The 25,089-nt window shown below is 37.9% G+C and overlaps 1 protein-coding gene across 3 annotated transcripts in view; it reads right to left on the bottom strand.

Annotated features, from left to right (window-relative positions):
• Window positions 1–25,089, bottom strand: part of LOC126162079 (myeloid leukemia factor) — a 145,491-nt gene that overhangs the window by 48,194 nt on the left and 72,208 nt on the right. For all 3 annotated transcript variants that reach the window (XM_049918351.1, XM_049918353.1, XM_049918350.1), the window contains exon 5: window positions 15,630–15,756. In XM_049918351.1, the coding sequence (XP_049774308.1) occupies window positions 15,630–15,756 (127 nt within the window). The remainder of the gene's footprint in view (window positions 1–15,629; window positions 15,757–25,089) is intronic.

The raw sequence follows: 25,089 nt of genomic DNA, 5'->3' as shown, positions 1-25,089 counted from the left end.
CTTTATTTTACATGAAACTAACTTACAAGGTAATTAGCACTGAAAGTTCCATACCATCATAATTTTGTATTGTCAATTTTGCTTTTCGGATTGTTAAATTATGAACTTTGACACTGGACTACTATTACTCTATTCTTCCTGGATCACGTCGCACACCCTTCACCAACTAAAACACTACGATTCTGAATAATTTATCATTCTGTAGAACAATTTGCAATGTGGCACCTGTAATCTTGAGTACGTTATTCCCAGTGCAGACATGAAGTGATTCTATAAGCTTAGCTAAATTACTAGATTACCACTTTTTCATAAACTAAAATTTTACCTAACTGGCTATTAAATGACTGAATAATATCTGAAATAAAAATTTCTTCATATGCCTTTTTTTAAATTGGCATACATCACTCCAAGTCCTCCAGTATGTGTCCAGTCCTGGCCAACTTAACAAGCATGTAACATCTGTGCTTCCAATATTCTCTCAAGTTAAAATTCTGCTGTTCACAAGAATGCGTGTATCTGCGTGAACACACACACAGAATCAATAGTAATATTGATTACTTCCATGTGATTTCTGTAACTCAAATTAAGGAATATTTGACTCAAATGTGTCACAGTTTGTGTGAGGTTTGAGCTATCACTGTCATGTGACGGGTTATTGTTGAGCGTTGTGACTTCAATTACTGAGTGAACCAACTGAAATATTGTCGAGTATGAGGTACTACTCAAAAGTTCCTGGAATATATATGGAGCTGGTGAAATAGAGCTTTTACTAGGAAAAGCTGCCAGGTGGCACCTAATACATGCTTTGAGAGTTACAGGCTCATTCGACTTTGAGCTAAATGATCCGATTTAGTTGTCACATGTGCTTCCTCATTCTTGCACACTGCGGGTCTTGCGAAATTGAGATGATGGGTACCTAGGAACAACATGTTTGCATAAACATTAACACAAGATGTTTGGAGAAGACGCCTTAGGTCACAGTCAAGCTTTTAACTTGTTTTAAACAATTGCAAGATAGCACACAATCATTTCATGATGATTCCACTCAGAATGCCCATCAACTGATATCACTCCTGAAAATGTTGCTGCTGTCTGGGCTATGTTGCTGGAAGATCGTAATCAAACCATCCCGGATATAAGCAATGTTGTGGGGCTGTCTTACGGACTGTGTCAGAAGATAATGTCCAACAAAAGTAGTGCACAGGCCCCCCCGTCATGGCAATATGCGATCACACACGGTATTTATCACCCGAGAGTTTCTGGCAAAAATCAAAATGACAGTTGTTCCTCACCCGTGATAGTCAACCAACATGGCACTAAGTGAGTTCCTCCCCTGGACGAAACTCAAAAATCCAAAGATTTTACACAATTGAGATTCGAATAGAATATCAAGTGGTACTAAACAGGCTCACAAAAAAATTAATTCCAAGGAGCTTTAAGGTCATCATGAGAAGCTGCTGGGAGCTATGAGTACACACTCCCAAGTGGTCTACTTTGAAGGTTTTGGCGATAAATAATGTAATATGGTATGTCAACTTATTTGTGTAAATATGGACTGTGTTTTGTGCCACACTTCATTACCCGGTTAGAACTATTTCTGATTATGGACAGTGCTTTATTAATGAATATTTTCTTAACTTTGTAATTCGTATGAGTACTTTTGCCACTGTACTTTTAGGTGTTAGTAAGTGCTAATAATTTTCATGGAGAAGTGAAATTTATCATTGTTAAAACAATACGACTGAGGCTAATAAACTGTGTGAATAGTGCAACCTAAATTGTGGTAGTCTATATTTTTCTTGAGCAAACACCTACTACTGAGTAGGATTTTCAACTTCAAGGAAACAAAACAGTTGTGCTACGAAGGAGGCAACAGCAACTATAGAACATCAGGTTGGTGCACTACACTCTCATTTCTAATCTTATTCCTTCCTACCACTCTTCCCTCCCTGAGGAATGATATAATGTTTTCAAAAGCTTGGAGTCTTTTCTTTGCAATTTTTATTTGTGGTAGGGCAATTTCATCTCTTGAAATCACTTATTCGCCAGCCATTCTGTTTCCTTTAATTTCATAGTTTTCTTAACTGAACTTACTTTTGATATAAATAATATTGTTTTGAAATTGTATATTTGAGTATCAGGCTTGTTTACAAAGCAGTCAAAAGATCCTAGTTTGTCTAAATACTAATTTGTGCAGGCAATAAAACAAGTGAAAGTAAGTATGCATCTCTAGTGCCCTCCAAATCCTCATTTAATAAGTAAAAATATATCTTGCAAAGAAAACAAAACTCAACATGCAAACCATAGAGTCATACTATAAAATACATCATATGTAGCCCTAGGTTCACTTATGAAACTGAGCATTCTGGAATCAACAAAATTATAGAACTAGCACAGGAGTTAATATATATAGCGGGAGACTGAGGAACAATATGTCGTTCAGCTGCAAGCCATTTCTTTGTGGCTGATTACAACATCTGACCATCAAGAATACCGCCAAGTGATGAAATGAAAGGCGATGACTAAATGGTCAGCCGCCCGATCACTCCAACAAGTAAATTGCACATGCTGCAAAATCGACTCTACAATTGCAATTTATGAGCACATTTGATAAACTGTACAGACATTAAAAATTAGTTCTGAAATAACACAATTTATCTATTATCAGAAAAATTTATTTGCTTCTTTTACAAAGATTTCATCTTGGGTGAAAATCTCTAGAGATTCATCTTCTGAGAGGGAAGTTGGTATTACCCCAACACAGAACTTATTTCTTCTTTGTATGCTTTTTTAACCTACAGAAAAGAAAGAACATGTATGCTAAGTTGATTCATTAAGGGTATTCTCCTTAAATTTTATTTTTCAAAAAATTACAGACTGTATTTTCATTACTGTTTTCAAAATTTACAAGTCATAGCCTGGCAGACGATACAAATGTTGAACATGTTAAATAAGAATAATTTTCTGAACGTTTGCAGCACATCTACTTCGGAAACATACTGTTTGCATACACACACTTTCTGATGGAAAATATCGACAAACTTAAAATGCCACACGATTCAGCAACACTAACACTTGTTTCTGTGGAGCAGCAAAACTCTTTTCATGTAATTTCATTTGAATTACATTCAGAATAACAATGGGTAATCAAAGTTTTAATTATCACTTTGAAACAAAGTTATGCATTTAATTTTTTGTTTAAAAAATGTCTGTAGTGCATGTGCATGATGAAATTCCGACACCTTTGTAGTATTGCATGCTGCTATAAGAGTCTAAACAAGAATGCTGCAGCCTGTTGATGAAATGGAGTATTGCGAGGTAATTCACTTCCGGCAGCAATGGAAATGTCACCAATCCAGGTGACCTTTTCAGCTGCGTGGATTTGCCCGACACAGTTTATACATTCCTGCAGCAGCGAAAAACGAATTTCAGCATGATCTTCACTTTATCAATGGGCTGCAACATTTTGTTTTGGAGATGGGCTGCACCATTTGTTTTGGATGCTCTTGTGGCATGCATTACGGAACTTTTTTTTTGAGGTGATACTTAAACCTTATGACACCACCTCACATGCTGCATTTGTTGACATTTTCTGTTTTTGTGTCTTAGTATTGGTTAGGCAATTAAATTTAAAAATGCATTGTTTCTTAACAATGGTAACAAAAATGCAAGCCAGAAGAGTGGAGATTTTCCAGAACGAGTAACACTACCATCTCCTACAAAACTTTTCTATCTGCTCAGGAAGCCAGTTCACAATGTGTGGCTTACATTATATCTGGTACCACTTTCTCTTCCAACCCCGTTAGATCATTAATATAAATATTAAATTGTAACTATGCTATAACACTCCCCAGGGTACACTCTAAATTAGCTTTAGATCTGTCGATTTTGTTCTATGAAGAATGATGTTTTTAGTTCTATATGCAAGGAACTTCTTTATTTAATTAGAAAACTGTACTGATATTCAGTAAGCTTGTATTTTGTTAACTAAATGACAATGCAGAACTGTATCAAATGATTCCTAGGAGTCTAGGAACACGGGGTCAACTTTCATTACTATGTCTACAGTGCTCTGTACCACTCTGACGAACAGAACAAGTTAAATTTTACAAGATCTCTGGGAAGTAGGAGATCCTTGTTCTCTAAAACCATAATGCTTGAGAACAGAACAAGTTCCATCATTATATAACAGAGATTGACATCTTTAGTTTAGGGCTAATAATGGTGTGTTCTTGGGTGTTCTAGCTAGCTGCTGTTTCCATTTTATGCACAATATTTCAACAATGGACTCTGTAGTCTCCTTCAGGTGCTGCAAGTTTTACTGTTATGTCTACTTGCTGTGCGACCTCCAACTAGATTTTGAAATCGCTGGTCTCTCTCAGCTACTTACACTTCAATGCTTTTTGTTTTTCAGAGTGTGTACTGAAATTCTCTCAGCATTTCCCAGCTCCTGGTTGATTTAACAGCAGGTGAGATCTTAATAAACTGAGTTCCGGACTGCAAGCTTTGTTTTAAGAGAACCTAGATCCTATTTATTAGATTTTCTCCACCTTTGTTTCAACAGACATTAATTGCACTGTCCCAAAAACTGTGTGTTTACACCACAATACTTGTCTCATTTTATTTCAAGTGCTCAGTGACAGATGGTTTGCTTGGTTGTTTTAGTTGGGGGTGTTGCTGATGTCCCATCGCTCCTTGATTGCTGTGATCGTCTGCCACCACTTAAGACATGGCTCATCTGCATATAATGTGGTACACACCCAGATTTCAGAGACCTAGATCTTCTAATATTACCAAGGAGACACTTACCTTAGATGAAGGGAATGAAACACAGAGGATGCTAGTTTCTGGGAGCTGAACTCCACTGTAAATTATGGGGTGAGACTGATAATTGTTCACAGTCTAGTTGGCGTACGGGCAGTGAGTACAAATAACTCAAAAATCAAAACTCTCAGCACATGAAGATGACAGCTGTGTTGGTCATTAAATAATGGGGATATAATCTAAACAACAACTTGGCACAACACCTGGAAGAATACCATTAACCAATTACACCATGAAAACCTGAGAGGTATAGGCCCGTAATTATGCATTCTTGGAAACTTGAGTGACCTGCGGAAAACTTGACTGACTGCAGTTTTTCCTCGGCGGCTAGGTACCTTTTGTCATTTCAGTGACCTATGATAAATTACTGCTAGATGAGAGCAATTTCTTTTACATAATCTCTCTATTAACTCACAGGCATCTCATCTGGTCCACCCGCTTTCCACTGTTTAGCAGTTTACTTTTTTTCCATCTCACAACCAATCATCTCAGTATCTGCCATTTCAGCATTTGTGAAAAGACTGAAATGTAGAACCATGTTACAGTCTTCAGCAGAAAACAATTTAGGAAAACCAAATTCAGTATTTCGGCATTCTCTCCATCATAATCTGTTTTACTGCCAGTATTGTCAGTGACTGACTAGACTACTTTGATCTGTTTACTGACTTTACGCAAAGACCAAAATTTGGAAGGATAGATAGTATGATATTTCACCAAAATTTTACTCTCAAATTCAGTGAACGCTTCTCTATCTCACCCTTTTGGCTTTATTCAGTTTGAGTGTCTACTAAGCTTTGAGACTTCACTAAAATCTGAGATAAAGCTACTTACTAACATGGTTATTTAACCACAGAATATCTTTTCCCAACCTTACTTAAGGACATACTTTCTTTAAGGAGTTCTGTAAAATATTTCTGAGTTTTACTCATTTGTGCTACAAATTTTCATCCTCAGAGCTCAATATTTGATGCTGACTACATACCCTGTAATCCATCACTCTTGGGGTCAATCCAAATGAAGTGGTCCAATAAAAATTAAGTTGGTTACTTTACCATTTTAAAATATTTTCATTTTTTATATGTGATTACCATATAATTGAGAAATTCGAAACAGTTTTTTAAAAAGTTTACATTTCACCTTTACTAAATGGCTGCCATTTTCGTTTGTAGGCGCGCACCGATTTTTCAGTTTAGAGACGTTAGCAAAAATATTAATATCTCTGCACTGGGTTAAGTTACAACATTGCAATTGACATGATTGTCTAGTACACGAAATACCATAAATTCAAAAATAATGCCAAAATGACCTCCAAAGCTTGGTATCCGAATTTTCAAAAATCCACTTTTTATGCCCAAAAATAACAAACAAGGAGTGATTTATGAGAGTATTTTTTTCTTATAGTTAGATATCATACACTACTAGCCTCATATGCATCAAGAACACTTACAAATGTTTCCTTAATTTTATATGAATTTTAGAAAACTCATTTTTTTGTGAAGTTTGGGGTTAGTTATCTCAGGTGGGACTGAATATAAATACACGATTTTTGCACAGTTTGTACACCTATATGACACCAAAAATTTCAACACACGAATTTTTGAAAATGAGGAGAATTCACATTACTCTACAACTGATTTATGGCTGTTGCCTATTTAAATGGTTTACTGTAATAAAATTTAATTGCAACATATTTAGTTAACACTATCACCCAATATTCATTTAGTTTATTTTTAATAATGAAATATTAAACAGGAGCCTTCACTTTTGTTCTATGGTAATAAAAATGCCCGTCTACGGTTAGGTTTATTGTCAATAATGAAGTACATTATTGCCGGGTGTAGCATCATAGAAGTACATTATTTGCTGGGGGTGGCATCGTTTTAGAGAGTCTGTTCTGAAACCACTGTTAGAGTGGATGTACATACTTCACTGAGAGTGTAGAATGTGTTTTGTGCTTTGTTCTGTGTGTAATTTGTAATTAATTTTGAGAGTAACTGGAATGCAATAACAGTGCTCTGTTGGACAGATAGCACGTGAAGTGAAGTAATGAAATCCTAAACTCAGATTGGAATGTATACCGCAGAGACAGGCTGGACAGTGAAGGGGGAGGCGTGTTTATAGCAATAAGAAATGCAATAGTATCGAAGGAAATTGACGGAGATCCGAAATGTGAAATGATTTGGGTGAAGGTCATGGTTAAAGCAGGCTCAGGCATGGTAATTGGATGTCTCTATAGGCCCCCTGGCTCAGCAGCTGTTGTGGCTGAGCACCTGAAGGATAATTTGGAAAATATTTCTAGTAGATTTCCCCACCATGTTATAGTTCTGGGTGGAGATTTCAATTTGCCGGATATAGACTGGGAGACTCAAACGTTCATAACGGGTGGCAGGGACAAAGAATCCAGTGAAATTTTTTTAAGTGCTTTATCTGAAAACTACCTTGAGCAGTTAAACAGAGAACCGACTCGTGGCGATAACATATTAGACCTTCTGGTGACAAACAGACCCGAACTATTTGAAAAAAGTTAACGCAGAACAGGGAATCAGAGATCATAAAGCGGTTAAGGCATCAATGATTTCAGCCGTAAATATGAATATTAAAAAGGGTAGGAAGATTTTTCTGTTTAGAAAAAGTGACAAAAAGCAGATTTCAGAGTACCTGTTGGCTCAACACAAAAGTTTTGTCTCAAGTACAGATAGTGTTGAGGATCAGTGGACAAAGTTCGAAACCGTCGTACATTATGCGTTAGATGAGTATGTGCCAAGCAAGATCGTAAGAGAGGGAAAAGAGCCACCGTGGTACAACAACCGAGTTAGAAAACTGCTGCGGAAGCAAAGGGAACTTCACAGCAAACATAAACATAGCCAAAGCCTTGCAGACAAACAAAAATTACGCGAAGCGAAATGTAGTGTGAGGAGGGCTATGCGAGAGGCGTTCAATGAATTCGAAAGTAAAGTTCTATGTACTGACTTGGCAGAAAATCCTAAGAAATTTTTGTCTTATGTCAAAGCAGTAGCTGGATCAAAACAAAATGTCCAGACACTCTGTGACCAAAATGGTACTGAAACAGAGGATGACAGACTAAAGGCCAAAATACTAAATGTCTTTTTCCAAAGTTGTTTCACAGAGGAAGATTGCACTGTAGTTCCTTCTCTAGATTGTCGCACAGATCACAAAATGGTAGATATCGAAATAGACGACAGAGGGATAGAGAAACAATTAAAATCGGTCAAAAGAGGAAAGGCCTCTGGACCTGATGGGATACCAGTTCAATTTTACACAGAGTACGCGAATGAACTTGCCCCCCTTCTTGCAGCGTTGTACCGTAGGTCTCTAGAAGAGCGTAGCGTTCTAAAGGATTGGAAAAAGGCACAGGTCATCCCCGTTTTCAAGAAGGGACGTCGAACAGACGTGCAGAACTATAGACCTATATCTCTAACGTCAATCAGTTGTAGAATTTTGGAACACCTATTGTGTTCAAGTATAATGACTTTTCTGGAGACTAGAAATCTACTCTGTAGGAATCAGCATGGGTTTCGAAAAAGACGGTCATGTGAAACCCAGCTCGCGCTATTTGTCCACGAGACTCAGAGGGCCATAGACATGGGTTCCCAGGTAGATGCCATGTTTCTTGACTTCCGCAAGGCGTTTGATACAGTTCCCCACAGTCGTTTAATGAACAAAGTAAGAGCATATGGACTATCAGACCAATTGTGTGATTGGATTGAGGAGTTCCTAGATAACAGGACGCAGCATGTCATTCTCAATGGAGAGAAGTCTTCCGAAGTAAGAATGATTTCAGGTGTGCCGCAGGGGAGTGTCATAGGACCGTTGCTATTCACAATATACATAAATGACCTGGTGGAAGACATCGGAAGTTCACTGAGGTTTTTTGCAGATGATGCTGTGGTGTATCGAGAGGTTGTAACAATGGAAAATTGTACTGAAATGCAGGAGGATCTGCAGCGAATTGACGCATGGTGCAGGGAATGGCAATTGAATATCAATGTAGACAAGTGTAATGTGCTGCGAATACACAGAAAGATAGAGCCTTCATCATTTAGCTACAAAATAGCAGGTCAGCAACTGGAAGCAGTTAATACCATAAATTATCTGGCAGTACGCATTAGGAGTGATTTAAAATGGAATGATCATATAATGTTGATCGTCGGTAAAGCAGATGCCAGACTGAGATTCATTGGAAGAATCCTAAGGAAATGCAATCCGAAAACAAAGTAGGTTACAGTACGCTTGTTCGCCCACAGCTTGAATACTGCTCAGCAGTGTGGGATCCGTACCAGATAGGGTTGATAGAAGATATAGAGAAGATCCAACGGAGAGCAGCGCGCTTCGTTACAGGATCATTTAGTAATCGCGAAAGCGTTACGGAGATGATAGATAAACTCCAGTGGAAGACTCTGCAGGAGAGACGCTCAGTAGCTCGGTACGAGCTTTTGTTGAAGTTTCGAGAACATACCTTCACCGAGGAGTCAAGCAGTATATTGCTCCCTCCAACGTATATCTCGCGAAGAGACCATGAGGATAAAATCAGAGAGATTAGAGCCCACACAGGGGCATACCGACAATACTTCTTTCCACGAACAATACGAGACTGGAATAGAAGGGAGAACCGATAGAGGTACTCAAGGTACCCTCCGCCACACACCGTCAGGTGGCTTGCGGAGTATGGATGTAGATGTAGATGTAGATGTAGAAATGTGTCACAAAACAGTTTACAGTTCAGTTTCAAAAACTTGAAAAATGTCAATGGCTTTGATGAACTAAAACAAACTTGACTTAAATTTTGAGTATGTTGTTGTTGTTGTTGTTGTTGTTGTTGTTGTGGTCTTCAGTCCTGAGACTGCTTTGATGCAGCTCTCCATGCTACTCTATCCTGTGCAAGCTTCTTCATCTCCCAGTACCTATTGCAACCTACATCCTTCTGAATCTGCTTAGTGTATCCCTTCTAGTCAAATTGTGCCACAAACTTCTCTTCCCCCCCAATCCTATTCAATACTTCCTCATTAGTTATGTGATCTACCCATCTAATCTTCAGCATTCTTCTGTAGCACCACATTTCAAAAGCTTCTATTCTCTTCTTGTCCAAACTATTTATCGTCCATGTTTCACTTCCATACATGGCTACACTCCATACAAGTACTTTCAGAAAAGACTTCCCTACACTTAAATCTATATTCTATGTTAACAAATTTCTCTTCTTCAGAAACGCTTCCCTTGCCATTGCCAGTCTACATTTTATATCTTCTCTACTTCGACCATCATCAGTTATTTTGCTCCCCAAATAGCAAAACTCCTTTACTACTTTCAGTGTCTCATTTCCTAATCTAATTCCCTCAGCATCACCCGACTTAATTCGACTACATTCCATTATCCTCGTTTTGCTTTTGTGATGTTCATCTTATACCCTCCTTTCAAGACACTGTTCATTCCGTTCAACTGCTCTTCCAAGTCCTTTGCTGTCTCTGACAAAATTACAATGTCATCGGCAAACCTCAAAGTTTTTATTTTTTCTTCATGGATTTTAATACCTATTCCGAACTTTTCTTTTGTTTCCCTTATTGCTTGCTCAATATACTGATTGAATAACATCGGAGATAGGCTACAACCCGGTATCACTCTCTTCCCAACCACTGCTTTCCTTTCATGTCCCTCAACTCTTATAACTGCCATCTGCTTTCTGTACAAATTGTAAATAGCATTCCGCTCCCTGTATTTTACCCCTGCCACCTTCATAATTTGAAAGAGAGTATTCCAGTCAACAGTGTCAAAAGCTTTCTCTAAGTCTACAAATGCTAGAAACGTATGTTTGCCCTTCCTTAATCTAGCTTCTAAGATAAGTCGTAGGGTCAGTATTGCCTCACGTGTTCCAATATGTTTTGAGTATATTCTTCTGTAACATCAGTGTGCGAGTATCATGAGAAGAAATATTTCCACAGATTCCTTGACATTGCAGAAAACTTACTTTGTTGCTATGTAACATCAGAAACCAAAATGTGTAAGGATCATTGTGTCACCAAAATTACATCTCTGTCTTTAACGTTGAGTGGCATAGTGGCTTGTGTGTATGATGGATAGTGATTGAAAGAATAAGATTGGAAAACAATGATGTTTTTGTGCATTTTTACCACCCTGATGGCCCAAGAACATTGTTCAAGAAATCTACTAGTGAAAGTTTGGATACTAATGAAAAATGTTTTAAGGAAACTTTCAGTGCTTGAACTTACCACAGCAACTGGGAGGTCTTATTCTATTTCACAGAAGCTGTCTGAAGAAGTAAGTGTTCTTAACACTGAGCACTAGGTCTAGGAACAGTCTCATCTCTAAGGATGTTAATTGAAAATATTAATTTAAGTATGTCAAAATCATAAATGTTAATTTCAGTGATGTTTCCACTTTTTTGTATATAATTCAGTACCCTACTTCCAATAATAATTGATTATATCCTGCCAATATCACATCCGTAAGATCAGTTGTAGAGTAATGTGAACTATTTCCTCATTTTTAAAAAGTCGTATCTGTTCACAGTCAGACACCAGTGCTGAAATTTTTACAGTACGTTGATAAAATATAGGTGTACAAACTGTGCAAAAATCATTTTTACATTCAGTGCTACCAGAGATAACTCCTCCAACTTCACACAAAAAGAAAAAAATTTCAAATTTCAAAAACTCAAATTCTTGCTCTATATGAGGCTAATAGTGTATGATATCTAACTATAGGAAAAAATAGGATCAAAGAATCACCCCTTGTTGGCTATTTTTGGGCCTAAAAAGAGGATTTTTGAACATTTGGATACCAAACTTTGGAGGTCATTTTGACTGGTTATTTTTGAATTTAGGGTATTTTGTGTAATAGACAATGTTGTAAAGGACACTTTTCTAAAAACAATCATGTCAACTGCAATGTTGTAACTTAATCCAGTGCAGAGAGATTCAAATTTTCGCTAATGTCTACAGACTGAAAAATCGTCGTGCGCCTACAAATAAAAATGACCACCATCCAGTAAAGGCGCAAGATAAACTATTTTAAAAATCTGTTTTGAATTTCTCAAATATAGGGCAATCACATATAAAAATTAAAATATTTGAAAATGGTCAAGCAACCATCACTGGACCACTTCACTTCATATGGATTGACCCTCGTGCTAGTAAAAATTATTTTTCTACCTTCCTCAACATTCCTTATAATACCTTCTCCCTGCTACAAGTTAACTTGTTTGAAAAGCTCATGTTAGTTACCAGAAGGTTTAAGACATTGGTCTCATCCATCCGTTCTTTAACGATCAGCCCAAAATAATTCCATAACAAGACATTCAGAATTATTTCACAAATCTCTTTACTGGCACCAGTTTTAATTGCACAAGTATCCCATTCTATAGCTGGCAAAAGTCTCTGCTATTACAATAGCATAACTAAACTTCTGCATGATATTCTTGGAAGCTGTCTCATAAGCTTAGTAGGTGATGTCTCTACCAATAGTGTTCTGTCTGCAATTATATAATGGAGCACCAAATACCACCACACAGCCCTTTCAATAAACAAAAAACAATGAGAAACTACACTGTAATACAACTGTAGTGTCTACTGAAGACAAACACTCACACCCACTGTTTTTTGGAAGTAAATTTCCTATTTTCCACATCTAATACTCTGAACACCTCAGAGCCTTAAAAAGTGACAGCACAAACAATCCACTTTTGCAGATCATATCATATCATATCATATCATATCATATCATATATATATATATATATATATATATATATATGAATATAATAGAGGGAAACATTCCACGTGGGAAAAATATATTTAAAAAGAAAGATGATGAGACTTACCAAACAAAAGCGCTGGCAGGTCGATAGACACACAAACAAACACAAACAAACATACACACAAAAATCTAGCTTTCACAACCAACGGTTGCCTCGTCAGGAAAGAGGGAAGGAGAAGGAAAGACAAAAGGATATGGGTTTTAAGGGAGAGGGTAAGGAGTCATTCCAATCCCGGGAGCGGAAAAAGGACAGGTATACACTCGCGCACACACACACACACACATATCCATCCGCATATACACAGACACAAGCTTGTGTCTGTGTATATGCGGATGGATATGTGTGTGTGCTTGTGTCTGTGTATATGCGGATGGATGTGTGTGTGTGTGTGCGAGTGTATACCTGTCCTTTTTCCGCTCCTGGGATTGGAATGACTCCTTACCCCCTCCCTTAAAACCCATATCCTTTTGTCTTTCCTTCTCCTTCCCTCTTTCCTGACGAGGCAACCGTTGGTTGCGAAAGCTAGATTTTTGTGTCAACAAATACCACCCCACACAGGGTGATTAGAGCAACGCTAGTCAGTGGCTGTTTTAATGTGTTTACTGGTGTCAAGAGGAGCAGATGATGCACATTATTTGTTTATGGGTGAGCTGAGGAAGGTATTGCCTGTCTGAAAAGATTTTAATAATGTTATCAGTATATTTGAACAAATCCCACTTTCCACTACAGATATTGTGTCAACAGATGGCAAGGGCCCTTTCCGTGTGACCAGTTTGTGAAAATGTCAATCAATCAACTTGAATGAGAGAAGAAGTTTTAGGTGTTGACTGGATAGAAAGGGTTCCTCCAGGTGGCCTATAAATAAGTTGGCATAGGATGGCACCAAGTGACTACCGACGGCAGTATCGCAGATTTGTAGATCCAATCTTCGAAAGTGAAATAATTGTGAATCAGGATGTGGTTGGCTAGGAGAATTTACGAAAAGGTGATGGATCTGGTATGAGGACAATATTGGGACAGATAGTTGTCCACAGCCACTAGGTTATGAACATGGGAAGATGTTTGTGTACAAGGATGTAATGTCCACAGTGACCAACAAGGAGCCTGGTGGAAATGGGACAGGAACTGAAGAGGCAGTGAAGCATCACTAGGATTCCACGACTTCTATGGTGGTGACTTTGTACGGGAAGGATGGGAAGATCTGGATTCATTTTCAGTTATGGATAGCTGTGCGATTCACAGGAGTGATGCTGGATCCACTGGGGAGGGATTTAGGGAAGTGAGGTAGGCCAGGTTACAAGTGTGAATTCCTGGAAGGTTATAGGGGGAAAGTGGGTAGGAGAAAGGGAGGTTCACAGCTGGATGGAGGCTGCAACTGTTATAAAGAAGGTTCTATGTGCAGTTTTGGTTAGTTGTTACCGAGGAGGGGGCAGGGGGGGGGGGGGGGGGAGGCAGAAATGTTTCCTGAGTAAAGGTCGTCTGCAGTTTCTCTGTCTCAGAACATTAACAGAGAAAGTGTACAAAGTAAATTCATACACTTAAGATGAACTTTAAAATAACAATCGCCAAGAAATTTCTGCCTCTGCAGAGTGTGATGAGCAGTTTCCTAAGCATGTGTCAGAAATGCTTTAACAACAATTGGAGGCAGATCCAGCATCTCCCGGGTTAATAAATGTGAGTAATTTACTTCTGTTTGTAAGTGTTTATACTGTGCATGTTTGAAATGACTTATGGGACAATGTGCTGCGTTTACTACACATCTCTTAACTGTGAAAACAGCAGCCAGCTGGCGTTAATTTATCATCCTGTAGAAACTGACTGACGGTACACGATGAAATATGTTGTTGATAACAGATCACAATATAACTAAAAAGGGACAAAGCAATGTGCAAAGGTACGTAAGAAAGATAGAAAAAGTACACAGGTTCCAGACAAAGTCCTTCAGAGCTAACACAAAGTTGTTTTTCAATTTATTTTTGTGGTTAGGAGGAAGGCTGTATCATTGTAGTGATTCTTCAAAAGAGGACAATTAAAATCACTGTAACACACTTATAAGTGTTCTGGTTTATTCCCTATATTCAGATGAACTTTTCAATCATATTCCCTCTCTCTTCGGTGAACAATATGCAAACTCAGTGCAGGGGAGCTACTGGATAAGGGCTGCCTGTGTAGTTGTGTGTGCGTCTGATGCTGAGAAGTGTAAGTAGTTTTAATGAGTGTTTCACTTCTTTGGAAATGTAAGTGCCCAACAGAATTACTTTGCTACAGTACATTTTACAACTCTCTCTCTCTCTCTCTCTCTCTCTCTCTCTCTCTCTCTCTCTCTCTCTCTCTCTCTCTCTCTCTCTCAAAAGAAAAAAAAAAATTTAAGAAAACTTAGATTCAACAATGGGGACTATGACTGGTAAGCTACAGAATACTGTTTGAATGGTACCAATTCCTGCTAACTGACAACAGCAAGAATACAGTAATGGAGGAATTGCACAGAAAAAGTGGAGCAGTACTTGCCCCTCTAGATTTCACTTCCACTGAATGTAAGTACAGTGATCTGTAGTGGCTTTAATCCCTACAAATTTTCAAGAAGCGTACCTTAGGGGGAAAAAAGGACGGGTATACACTCGCACACGCACACACATCCATCCACACATATACAGACACAAGCAGACATATACAGAGGCAAAGAGTTTGGGCAGAGGTGTCAGTCGAAGCGGAAGTGCAGAGGCAAAGATGATGTTGAATGACAGGTGAGGTATGTGCCAAGATGTGCTGGCTGTGCACCAAGGCATTTTCCCACGTGGAATGTTTCCTTCTATATATATATATATATATATATATATATATATATAGCTTTTATGTCTTAACACAACAACATTATTTCAATTAACCACAACGATGAACAGGTAACTCTCTCAAGGCAAGATAACAAAACAACAAGTCAATCATTTAGTGCAGTTCAACAGTAGTAAATAATTTAATACTAATAGAAGTAAATCCAGTAAACACCACAACTTACCTGCTGCTAGGAAGAGCAAGCATATCACGGTGCCTTCTAGAGGGAAGATGGGCTGAGGGATAATTTATTGATCCCACTGTGTTGCGGGCTTTCTGTTCAAATTCTTTGTTGAACTCCTCTGCTTCATCTGAAAAATTATGTTGAATAAAATCAATATAAAGAGGAAACTCTACCATAATTCTCTCACTGACTTCTACAAATATATCTGCATCTATACTTTTAAGGAATACAAAGAATGATCCCTCTTACGCCGCTCTGCCAGCTCTTTACTATCACTATGGGACTGATACTTAAGGATACGGGATACTTGTAAATGGTGGAAAAAAAAACATTGAAATTTTTTTATGACTTTATTAAATTATATAGTCTTTCCTGATTACATTGATATATACATTATAGGGTTTCAAATGAAGAATGACCTATATATACCACATTTTAAAGTTACGGTCATATATGCCTCCACGCCCCCTTTATTTCTGTTACAGAAACCAGTATTATTTCGAAAAGACCTGAACTTTGTTTCCAGCAATTATATGTATAATACATTGTATGTGTTGGTAACATTGCAGGTTTCTAGTGTCTAAATGGTTATCTATGCTAGTATTTACTTCTGATTTGCATGAACAAACATTCCCGTGTTACTGAATGTATGTTGCCCAAGTGCTACACATATTTGTGGGAGTACATATCCTTTAGTGTGCAATAAATACGAAATATGCCACGCATCAAGAAATCCAATAAAAGGAAATTCTGTAATAACCAGTTCACAGACAAAGCAAGTCACACTGTTGAAAGTAATCTATGTATCAGTTCTTCAGGGAAGAAACTCCCACATGGCACACCTCCTGGTGATTCAAATTTTTGTGTTAACAATGACCTTGTTTGTAGTGGATTTGTTGTTGATGATGATGATAATGTGGGCATCTTATCTTTGATAAAGGAAAGGGCAAAATGTAAACAATGTGATGGTGTAGGCTGTCTGGAAATAACTGAACAACAAAGTAGCAGGAAGAGTTTAGCATCAAAATTAGTTGTTCTGTGTAGATCCTGCAATAATCTACCTCAAAAATGACTTTGAACATTGTGCATAATTCAAATGATGTTAATTTGAAGTTAGTGTACGCAATCCATGCAATAGGAAAAGGAAAAAAAGGGAAAGGGAAAAAAAGGCTACTCAAATGTTTTGTGGTTTGATGAACATTATTCCTCCTCCTCCTCCCAGTAGGTTCAGCAAGTACATAAAAATATTTTTAGGTGCCTTGACAGTTGTGTCTAAAGCATCTATGAAACGTGCAGTAGAAAAACTGCAACTATTCGTGGGACCAGGCACATTGCTGTTGCACTTGATGGGACATGGCAAAGTCGAGGACATCGTTCCTTGAATAGTGTTGTAAGTGCTACTTCTCGGGAGAATGGATAAGTAGTTGATGTTGAGTGTTTATCTAAGTACTGCCACACTTGCCATGACAACACTGAAGGATATGAACATCAGTGTTCTAAGAATTATGATTGGTACACTGGAGGTATGGACTGTGATGGAGATCTACAAATATTTCAGAGATTGGTGCCCATTTATAATGTTAGATATATGAAGTACCTAGGTGATGGGGACTAAATCTTTCAATAAAATTAATGAGTTCAATGTTCGTGGTGATACCTTGGTAACAAAACTGGACCGTTGTGGACACGTGCAAAAGAGGATGGGCGCTAGATTGAGGAAGCTACAAAGTGAAATGAAAGTTGAATCTGATGGAAAATCTCTCTCTGGCTGAGGCACATTGACAGAAACTGAAATAGACCTCCTCCAGAGATATTATGGACCAGACATTAAATGAACTGCACCTCAAAGATTGTACAGCAATGAGAAAAGCTGTATGGGCCACCTACTTTCATAAGTTGTCTGCAGATGAGCACCCTATGCACAGACTGTGCCCTAAAGGAGCAATTCTTGGTGTGGTTACCAAAAAGCAAAAGAAAGTGGTCAAATATACCATCATAAGCATTCTCTTCCTGAGCCTGTTATGAATGAAATAAAACCAATTTTTAGAGACCTGAGTGACCCTGTTTTGCTTAGTAAATGTCTTCATGGGGGCACTCAATACAAACAAAAGTTCCAACCATAGCATTTGGGAAATATTACCCAAGAATGTTTTTGTAGGACTAAATGCATTAAAAGTTGGTGTACTAGATGCATTGATATTTTTCAATGATTGAATGTTAGGAAGGTTGGAAGTTCTGAGAAATTGAGGAATAAAATGTGGCCCTAATATGGAAGATCAACTGCATGCGTGTGACAGACAACGGGTGCATGAAGCTGAAAGATTCGCTCTTCAAGTTACTAAAAAAGGAAGAAGTGCTAAAAGGAATGCCAACAGGAAGCTTGAAGATGAAGAAATGCTGCATGATGAAGACTATGCTGCAGGAATGTTCTAAGGCACAGTTTAATTGGACTCTGTATCTTCATTCACAATTTCACGTAAGTTGTATTTTTCAGAATTCAGGTACAAATATTTCCCAAAGTTTATAAAGCATTGCTCTAATTTTTTTTCTGTAACTTGCAATAGTCCATACTTATGTAGTAGACCTACACTTTACTGCAAATTCAACTAAATTATAGAAAAAATAACATTACGAAAAAATTATAAAAATTAAAATGTAAGATGTGATATTTTTTTTATCCTTGTAATATACACAAGAGGTGGAATTAAATAGGTCTAGTACCTCAGCCATCATGTCATGTATATCTGGCAAAAATTTAGTCTCCTCCAAATGTATAACATTGGATTAAATGGTACCTCAATTTCAGGAAGCATTTTGGAAGAAAAAAAAAAAAAAAAAAAAAAAAAAAAAAAAAAAAAAAAAAAAAAAAAAAAAAAAAAAGATGCATCAATTTCTTTGTAATTTTTTAATAATCCTAATCAGGTTCAAAATATTTAAAATACTTTGAATTTGTTTAGAAAGTGTGCTGCAATACCTGATATTGACAAAAAAGTCTGTAAAACATGTACATTATAAACAGTGCCAGAAAGAAATAATTGTTGATTTTTCTATAACATTGAGCCGGAAAAGTACTACCCTGATCCTTATGGGACAGAAGAACATTTATAGTTTCTGCCCTGAAAGCTAGTTCTGTAACTTCTGTATGCAGATTTTTGCACAATGTACGATGTGTTTCTTGAGGTGTCTGCTAGTCATGATTTTTCAACATTTATGTTACATGCTTGCATGTCAACCATTTTGCTCCTCCCCGATTAATATGTACTGTATTTACTTGAATCTAAGCCGCACTTTTTTTCCAGTTTTTGCAATCCAAGAAACCGCCTACGGCTTACAAGGGAACCTCCCCATCGCACCCCCCTCAGATTTAGTTGTAAGTTGGCACAGTGGATAGGCCCTGAAAAACTGAACACAGATCAATCGAGAAAACAGGAAGAAGTTGTGTGGAACTATGAAAAAAATAAGCAAAATATACAAACTGAGTAGTCCATGCGTAAAATAGGCAACACCAAGGAGAGTGTGAGCTCAAGAGCGCCGTGGTCCCGTGGTTAGTGTGAGCATCTGCGGAAGGAGAGGTCCTTGGTTCAAGTCTTCACTCGAGTAAAAAGTTTAATTTTTTATTTTCCGACGATTATCAAAGATCAGGCATATCACACATAATTAACTTCGCTCTCCAAAATTCCAGGACATGTTCAGATTTGCTTGGACATATACAGGATTTGACGGTCTACACACGGAAAAATATGAAAACGTTAAAAACATGTTTTGACAGAGCACAGGGAAAACTGCGACTGTGAAACTGTTGCATTCATTTGTTGCAGCTTATGTGAAACACTTATGTTTTCATCGCTTTTTTGGGAGTGATTATCACATACTCATTCGCCAAGTGTACAAGTTAGGTGGGTCGACAACATATTCCTGTCATGTGACGCACATGCCGTCACCAGTGTCGTATAGAATATACGAGACGGATTTTCCTGTGGAGGAATCGGTTGACCTATGAGCTTGCGATCAAATGTTTTCGGTTCCCATTGGAGAGGCACATCCTTTCATCTACTAATCGCACGGTCAGAGACGTCAATGAACGAACGGACAGATCATAACTTTGCGAAAAGAAAAAAATTTAAATTTTCACTTGAAGGAGGACTTTAACCGAGGACCTCTCGTTCCGCAGCTGCTCACGCAAACCACCAGCTCATGTTGTTCTTGATATTGCCTATCTTGCGCATGGACTACTCAGTTTGTATATTTTGCTTATTTTTTTTCATAGTTCCACACAACTTCTTCCTGTTTTCTCGATTGATCTGTGTTCAGTTTTTCAGGGCCTATCCACTGTGCTAACTTATAACTAAATCTGAGGAGGGTGCAATGGGGAGGTTCCCTTGTTAGAATAGAGTGCAAAGTAAGCGGAAGTTCTGAAAAACGTTGGTAGGTGCCGCCACAACTAACTTCTGCCATCAATTATATGTAGGGCAACATAGGCATGCTTTGCAGGCACAAAGATAAATACTGGCGCCAAAACCTCTGCGTCAGTAAAAAAATGTGGAAGATGAGCATTTTTCTCCACCCCGAGTTTTGACCAATGCATTTTCATACATTATCTAACGAAGTAAATACAAATTCCGTATTGTTCATCTTCGAATGTAGCGGCATTTCAATGTACTACGAAAATTCGACTGGCAAGACTGTTTGGGTTGTTTGTCAATATGGCCAACTCTATGTTCTGAATTTTTTCCTACCTCTGAGAAGAGATGGTTGCTAATAGGAACTTTTATGAACTGTGAATCACATGCAGTATTCTCTTCACCATAAGAATAATAGGAATATAAACATTTTGCCATGTATTCTTTCGTGTTTGCTGCTATCTCATTTAAATTCTGTTTGCCTAATAAATTACTAAACTAGAAACAACAGCAAACGCGGAAGAATATACATATCATGTCATGTTTATATTCGTATTATTCTTATGCCCAATAGTGATACAACCAGAAATGAAGCACGGCAATTGAATAGATTTTTAAATCTATGATGACTAATTTCTGTGCAGAATGTAATGTACTAAAGAGGCACCTGCAAAAATTTTCAAATGGAGAAAAATTTTCGCTAAACTCTCGTTCAGAACATCTTCTATCATACACAGTCTATTATTTGGTTCTTGTTGATCATTATCAAAGAAGGCAGCAGGGTAAGTAACAACAAATAGCAGTTTCTTACCATTGTTTCGCTAATGAGACAATTCCCCCCCCCCTTTTTTAAATTGTAAGCGGCGGTAGCGCGCACAAAAGCAAGCCGTGCCGCGAGCGGCGACAGTCTGAAACACTCACTATCAGAATGCGACAAACAATGCACGACACAGTGACAGTACATTAATGCATTTTCAGCTTAGAGTGACGTAAACACCTATAACAAAGAGAACAGCACTTATCAGATCAAAGAAAAATAAGCAATCAATTCAAACTAGACGAAGCACATGAAAAAGGAAGGGTACCTGTATAAATACGGACGGAGCGCCTGACGCATAGCGGTGGCTACCTGGTAAAGCTTAACAGTTAAGCTTACGACTCGAACCAAACTACTGTAGCTGTATCATCATTCATTCAACCTAAATTGGGTCTCATATTACAATGGACCAACTTTGTTTAGATTTGGAGGTTCAGCCTAAAACTTTTCCCTCCCCTTGAATTTCGAGTCTCGAATTTCAGGTGCAGCTTAGATTCGGGAAATTTTTTTCCCCTTAATTTCGAGTCTCATTTTTCAGGTGTGGCTTAAATTCGAGTAAATACGGTAATCTCTTCTGTATTTGTACTGCAGTTTCCCTGAATCCTATCAATCAAGATTAGCACGATACTTGGTTTACAACAACTAAGCCTTTGATGTTCATCATACTTCATACATGAACACATTTTTATTCCCAAACAAATATGTACACATCTCTTTTGTCAAGTCTTAGCAACAGGTCTGATACTCTAGCTGGAGGTTTCACCAATTTTTACTGTACAGTATTTCTTCATAGGTACTTGCATTGTAGAATTATAATTCCCTGCAGTACATCAAATATTACTTGTGTGTGTATAAATCATCATCCACAGTAATTGTGCTGTATCCTACTTGTGATATTGTCACCAATTAAAAAACTGGTCAGATATCCCATAGAAACATTTTCTTTAGAAGATTCAGTATGGGACCAAAACATAAGCTCTTTGAAAATCTAGAAACACCAATTAGCATTGCTTGCATTATTGGTTGCACCGAGGATATTCTGGGTGAAGAGCATAAGTTAAGTTCTGCAAGATTATTGTTTCGGGAAACAAAGTAGATTTCTGAGAAGAAGAGGTTTTTTTCCCCCTCCATGTAGGTCAGATAGGAACTCTGAACACGTTCTACGATTATGTTGACAAATAGATTTGAGTGATACAATATGGCAGTTTTGCAGGTTAAGTTTTTTCCATTTTTGCAGGTACACGTGAAAGCTGTTTACATATCACAGTGAACATTGTTATATTCAAGGTACCTGTACTACATTATGATAAAGAGTGGAGCTTATTCACTAAAATATTCTGTACATAAGTTGACTAGGACTTCATTGCGCCCTATGGTTTTACCAAGATTCAGAGGTTTACACTGCTTTTCAAAGCACTATAGTCAGTTGAGATAAATATTTGGTATTGACTATTCATGTGACCAGACATGGCCATGGCCATGTTACAAGACATGGCCTAATAGCTACCTCTCAGATTCTCTAAAAGCAAAAACAAAAATCGTAACAATATGCACGTCACACCTGGGTATGTGAATTTACTTTGTCACTAACTACAGTATATGAACTCTACAAACTGTAAAGCACTCATTTCATTATACAGTTCGCTGAATTGAAGTTACTAGTTATACTACACAATATAAATGCGGATTATTCTCGCAATATTGTCAAACATTCATAATTTTTGTTGTTGTTGTTGTTGTTGTTACGAGATACAGGTTATTACCGTTGCACTAGTGACAGAATAATTCATCAATATATTAACAGCAGGAAGTCTATGTTATCCAGCTGCAATCACAAATCCTCATGGAATAGTTATAATATTAAGAAGGTAATCATAATGTTATGATCAGTCAATGCCACATTCTCCACTTAAATTCCCAAGCACACTGCAGTTACAGTAATGGAAAACCACCACTAATCTCTCTGTTAGAAACTTATTTCAAATTCGTTTCTTTTGTACAAATCAAGCTGCCACTGATTCCTTCCATATGTGTAATTTTCCACACAGTCCACATCACGCCACTGATGATACCTGCAGTGCTGTTCCCTATTCTCTTTCATGTCTCACCAGTCACTTGATTGACAGCGACCTCAAGGAGACTCAACTTCAGAGATAGGCGATATTTTGTTGTTTCAGCTACACTTTTGTTTTATTTACACCAATATCACTTCCATGACACTGAAATGACAATGCTATGGAGGAAGCTTAGAACACCTGCACCTTTCGGTAATGTTGGCTTCTTTTGTGCCGTAATTCCGAGCAAGTCAGCTGTCTTCAAATCTCTTTCAGTTCCTAATCTCATGCTTTCAACCACATAATAATACTGAATTTTCTTATTGTGAGAGATGGTGACTTACCATGGGCAACTGAATGACACATTGCATTATTCATAACACTGACTAATACTCTTGTAGGTATCGCAAAGTGGTTAGATATATGTCTTTTGAAAACTCTGACACTGTTCATTTCTGATCATCATATCTCCCTCTCTAAAAAATATACATTAACAGGCAGTTTGGAACAAAACCATGCAATGTACCATGCTTGCGAAACAAAAATCCAAAAGACACTGCCACTGTTCCCTCGTGCTTTCATCAGCCTAGCGTCTTCATAATGAATGAATGAATGAATGAATGGCATCAACCCAAGTTTCGTCTAGTCACATACTACTGTCTAATGTCACGTCCATGCTCTTGCATAGGAATCTGCAATGCCACGCCACAACATCTGTCCTTGCCACTAGTAAAGTAAGAGCATATGGACTATCACAGACCAGTTGTGTGATTGGATTGAAAAGTTCCTAGATAACAGAACGCAGCATGTCATTCTCAATGAAGAGAAGTCTTCCAAAGTAAGAGTGATTTCAGGTGTGCCGCAGGGGAGTGTCGTAGGACTGTTGCTATTCACAATATACATAAATAACCTTGTGGATAATGTCTGAAGTTCACTGAGGCTTTTTGCAGATGGTGCTGTAGTATGTCGAGAGGTTGTAACAATGGAAAATTGTATTGAAATGCAGGAGATCTGAAACGAATTGACACTTGGTGCAGGGAATGGCAATTGAATTTCAACGTAGACAAGTGTAATATGCTGCGAATACATAGAAAGAAAGAGCCCTTATCATTTAGCTACAATATAGCAGGTCAGCAACTGGAAGCAATTAATTCCATAAATTATCTGGGAGTAGGCATTAGGAGTGATTTAAAATGGAATGACCATATGAAGTTAATCGTCAGTAAAGCAGATGTCACACAGATTCATTGGAAGAATCCTAAGGAAATGCACTCCGAAAACAAAGGAGTAGGTTATAGTACACTTGTTCGCCCACTGCCGAGTATTACTCACCAGTGTGGGATCTGTACCAGATAGGGTTGGTAGAAGAGAGAGAGAGAGAGAGAGAGAGAGAGAGAGAGAGAGAGAGAGAGAGATCCAATGGAGAGCAGCGCGCTTCGTTACAGGATCATTTACTAATCGCAAAAGCATTACAGAGATGATAGATAAACTCCAGTGGAAGACTCTGCAGGAGAGACGCTCAGTAGCTCGGTACGGACTTTTGTTGAAGTTTCGAGAACATACCTTCACCGAGGAGTCAAGCAGTATATTGCTCCCTCCTATGTGCATCTTGCGAAGAGACCACGAGGATAAAATCGGAGAGATTAGCGCCCACACAGAGGCATACCAACAATCTTTCTTTCCATGAACAATGTGAGACTGGAATAGAAGGGAGAACCGATAGAGGTACTCAAAGTACCCTCCGCCACACACCGTCAGGTGGCTTGTGAAGTATGGATGTAGATGTAGTAGCTGAATAACTGAAACCTGTCTTTAAGCACTGTACACAATGAAAATTTGTTGCCTCATTTTGAAGTTACGTTATCAATTTTGATAGTGGTAAACATTCTTGTATTTTGTCTCTCAGACTGCAGTAAGGAGTACGATGATGATCACAGCAACTGCAGTACAGAAATTTAATTATTACAACAATGCTTCAATGCCCTTTGGGAAGAAACATTTAGAGACATTGTTTTGGCATTTTCAATTTTGTCTCAGCTACAATGATTTTTTATCACTGCATGAATAAAGTGATTCTAGTTCCTTTCTGAGAAATGACAACCTCCTCCTCCTCAGCCATCTTGTTGAAATTTAAGACTTTCCTGCTTACTTTTCTAGGCCCTTGTAGCTTCTACTGTACTGTGATCAGT

This window comes from Schistocerca cancellata, chromosome 2 (genome assembly GCF_023864275.1).
Source record: "Schistocerca cancellata isolate TAMUIC-IGC-003103 chromosome 2, iqSchCanc2.1, whole genome shotgun sequence".
NCBI classification, from domain to species: domain Eukaryota; kingdom Metazoa; phylum Arthropoda; class Insecta; order Orthoptera; family Acrididae; genus Schistocerca; species Schistocerca cancellata.
The sequence above is the reverse complement of the archived record's forward strand: the minus strand, read 5'-3'. Positions and strand labels throughout refer to the sequence as shown.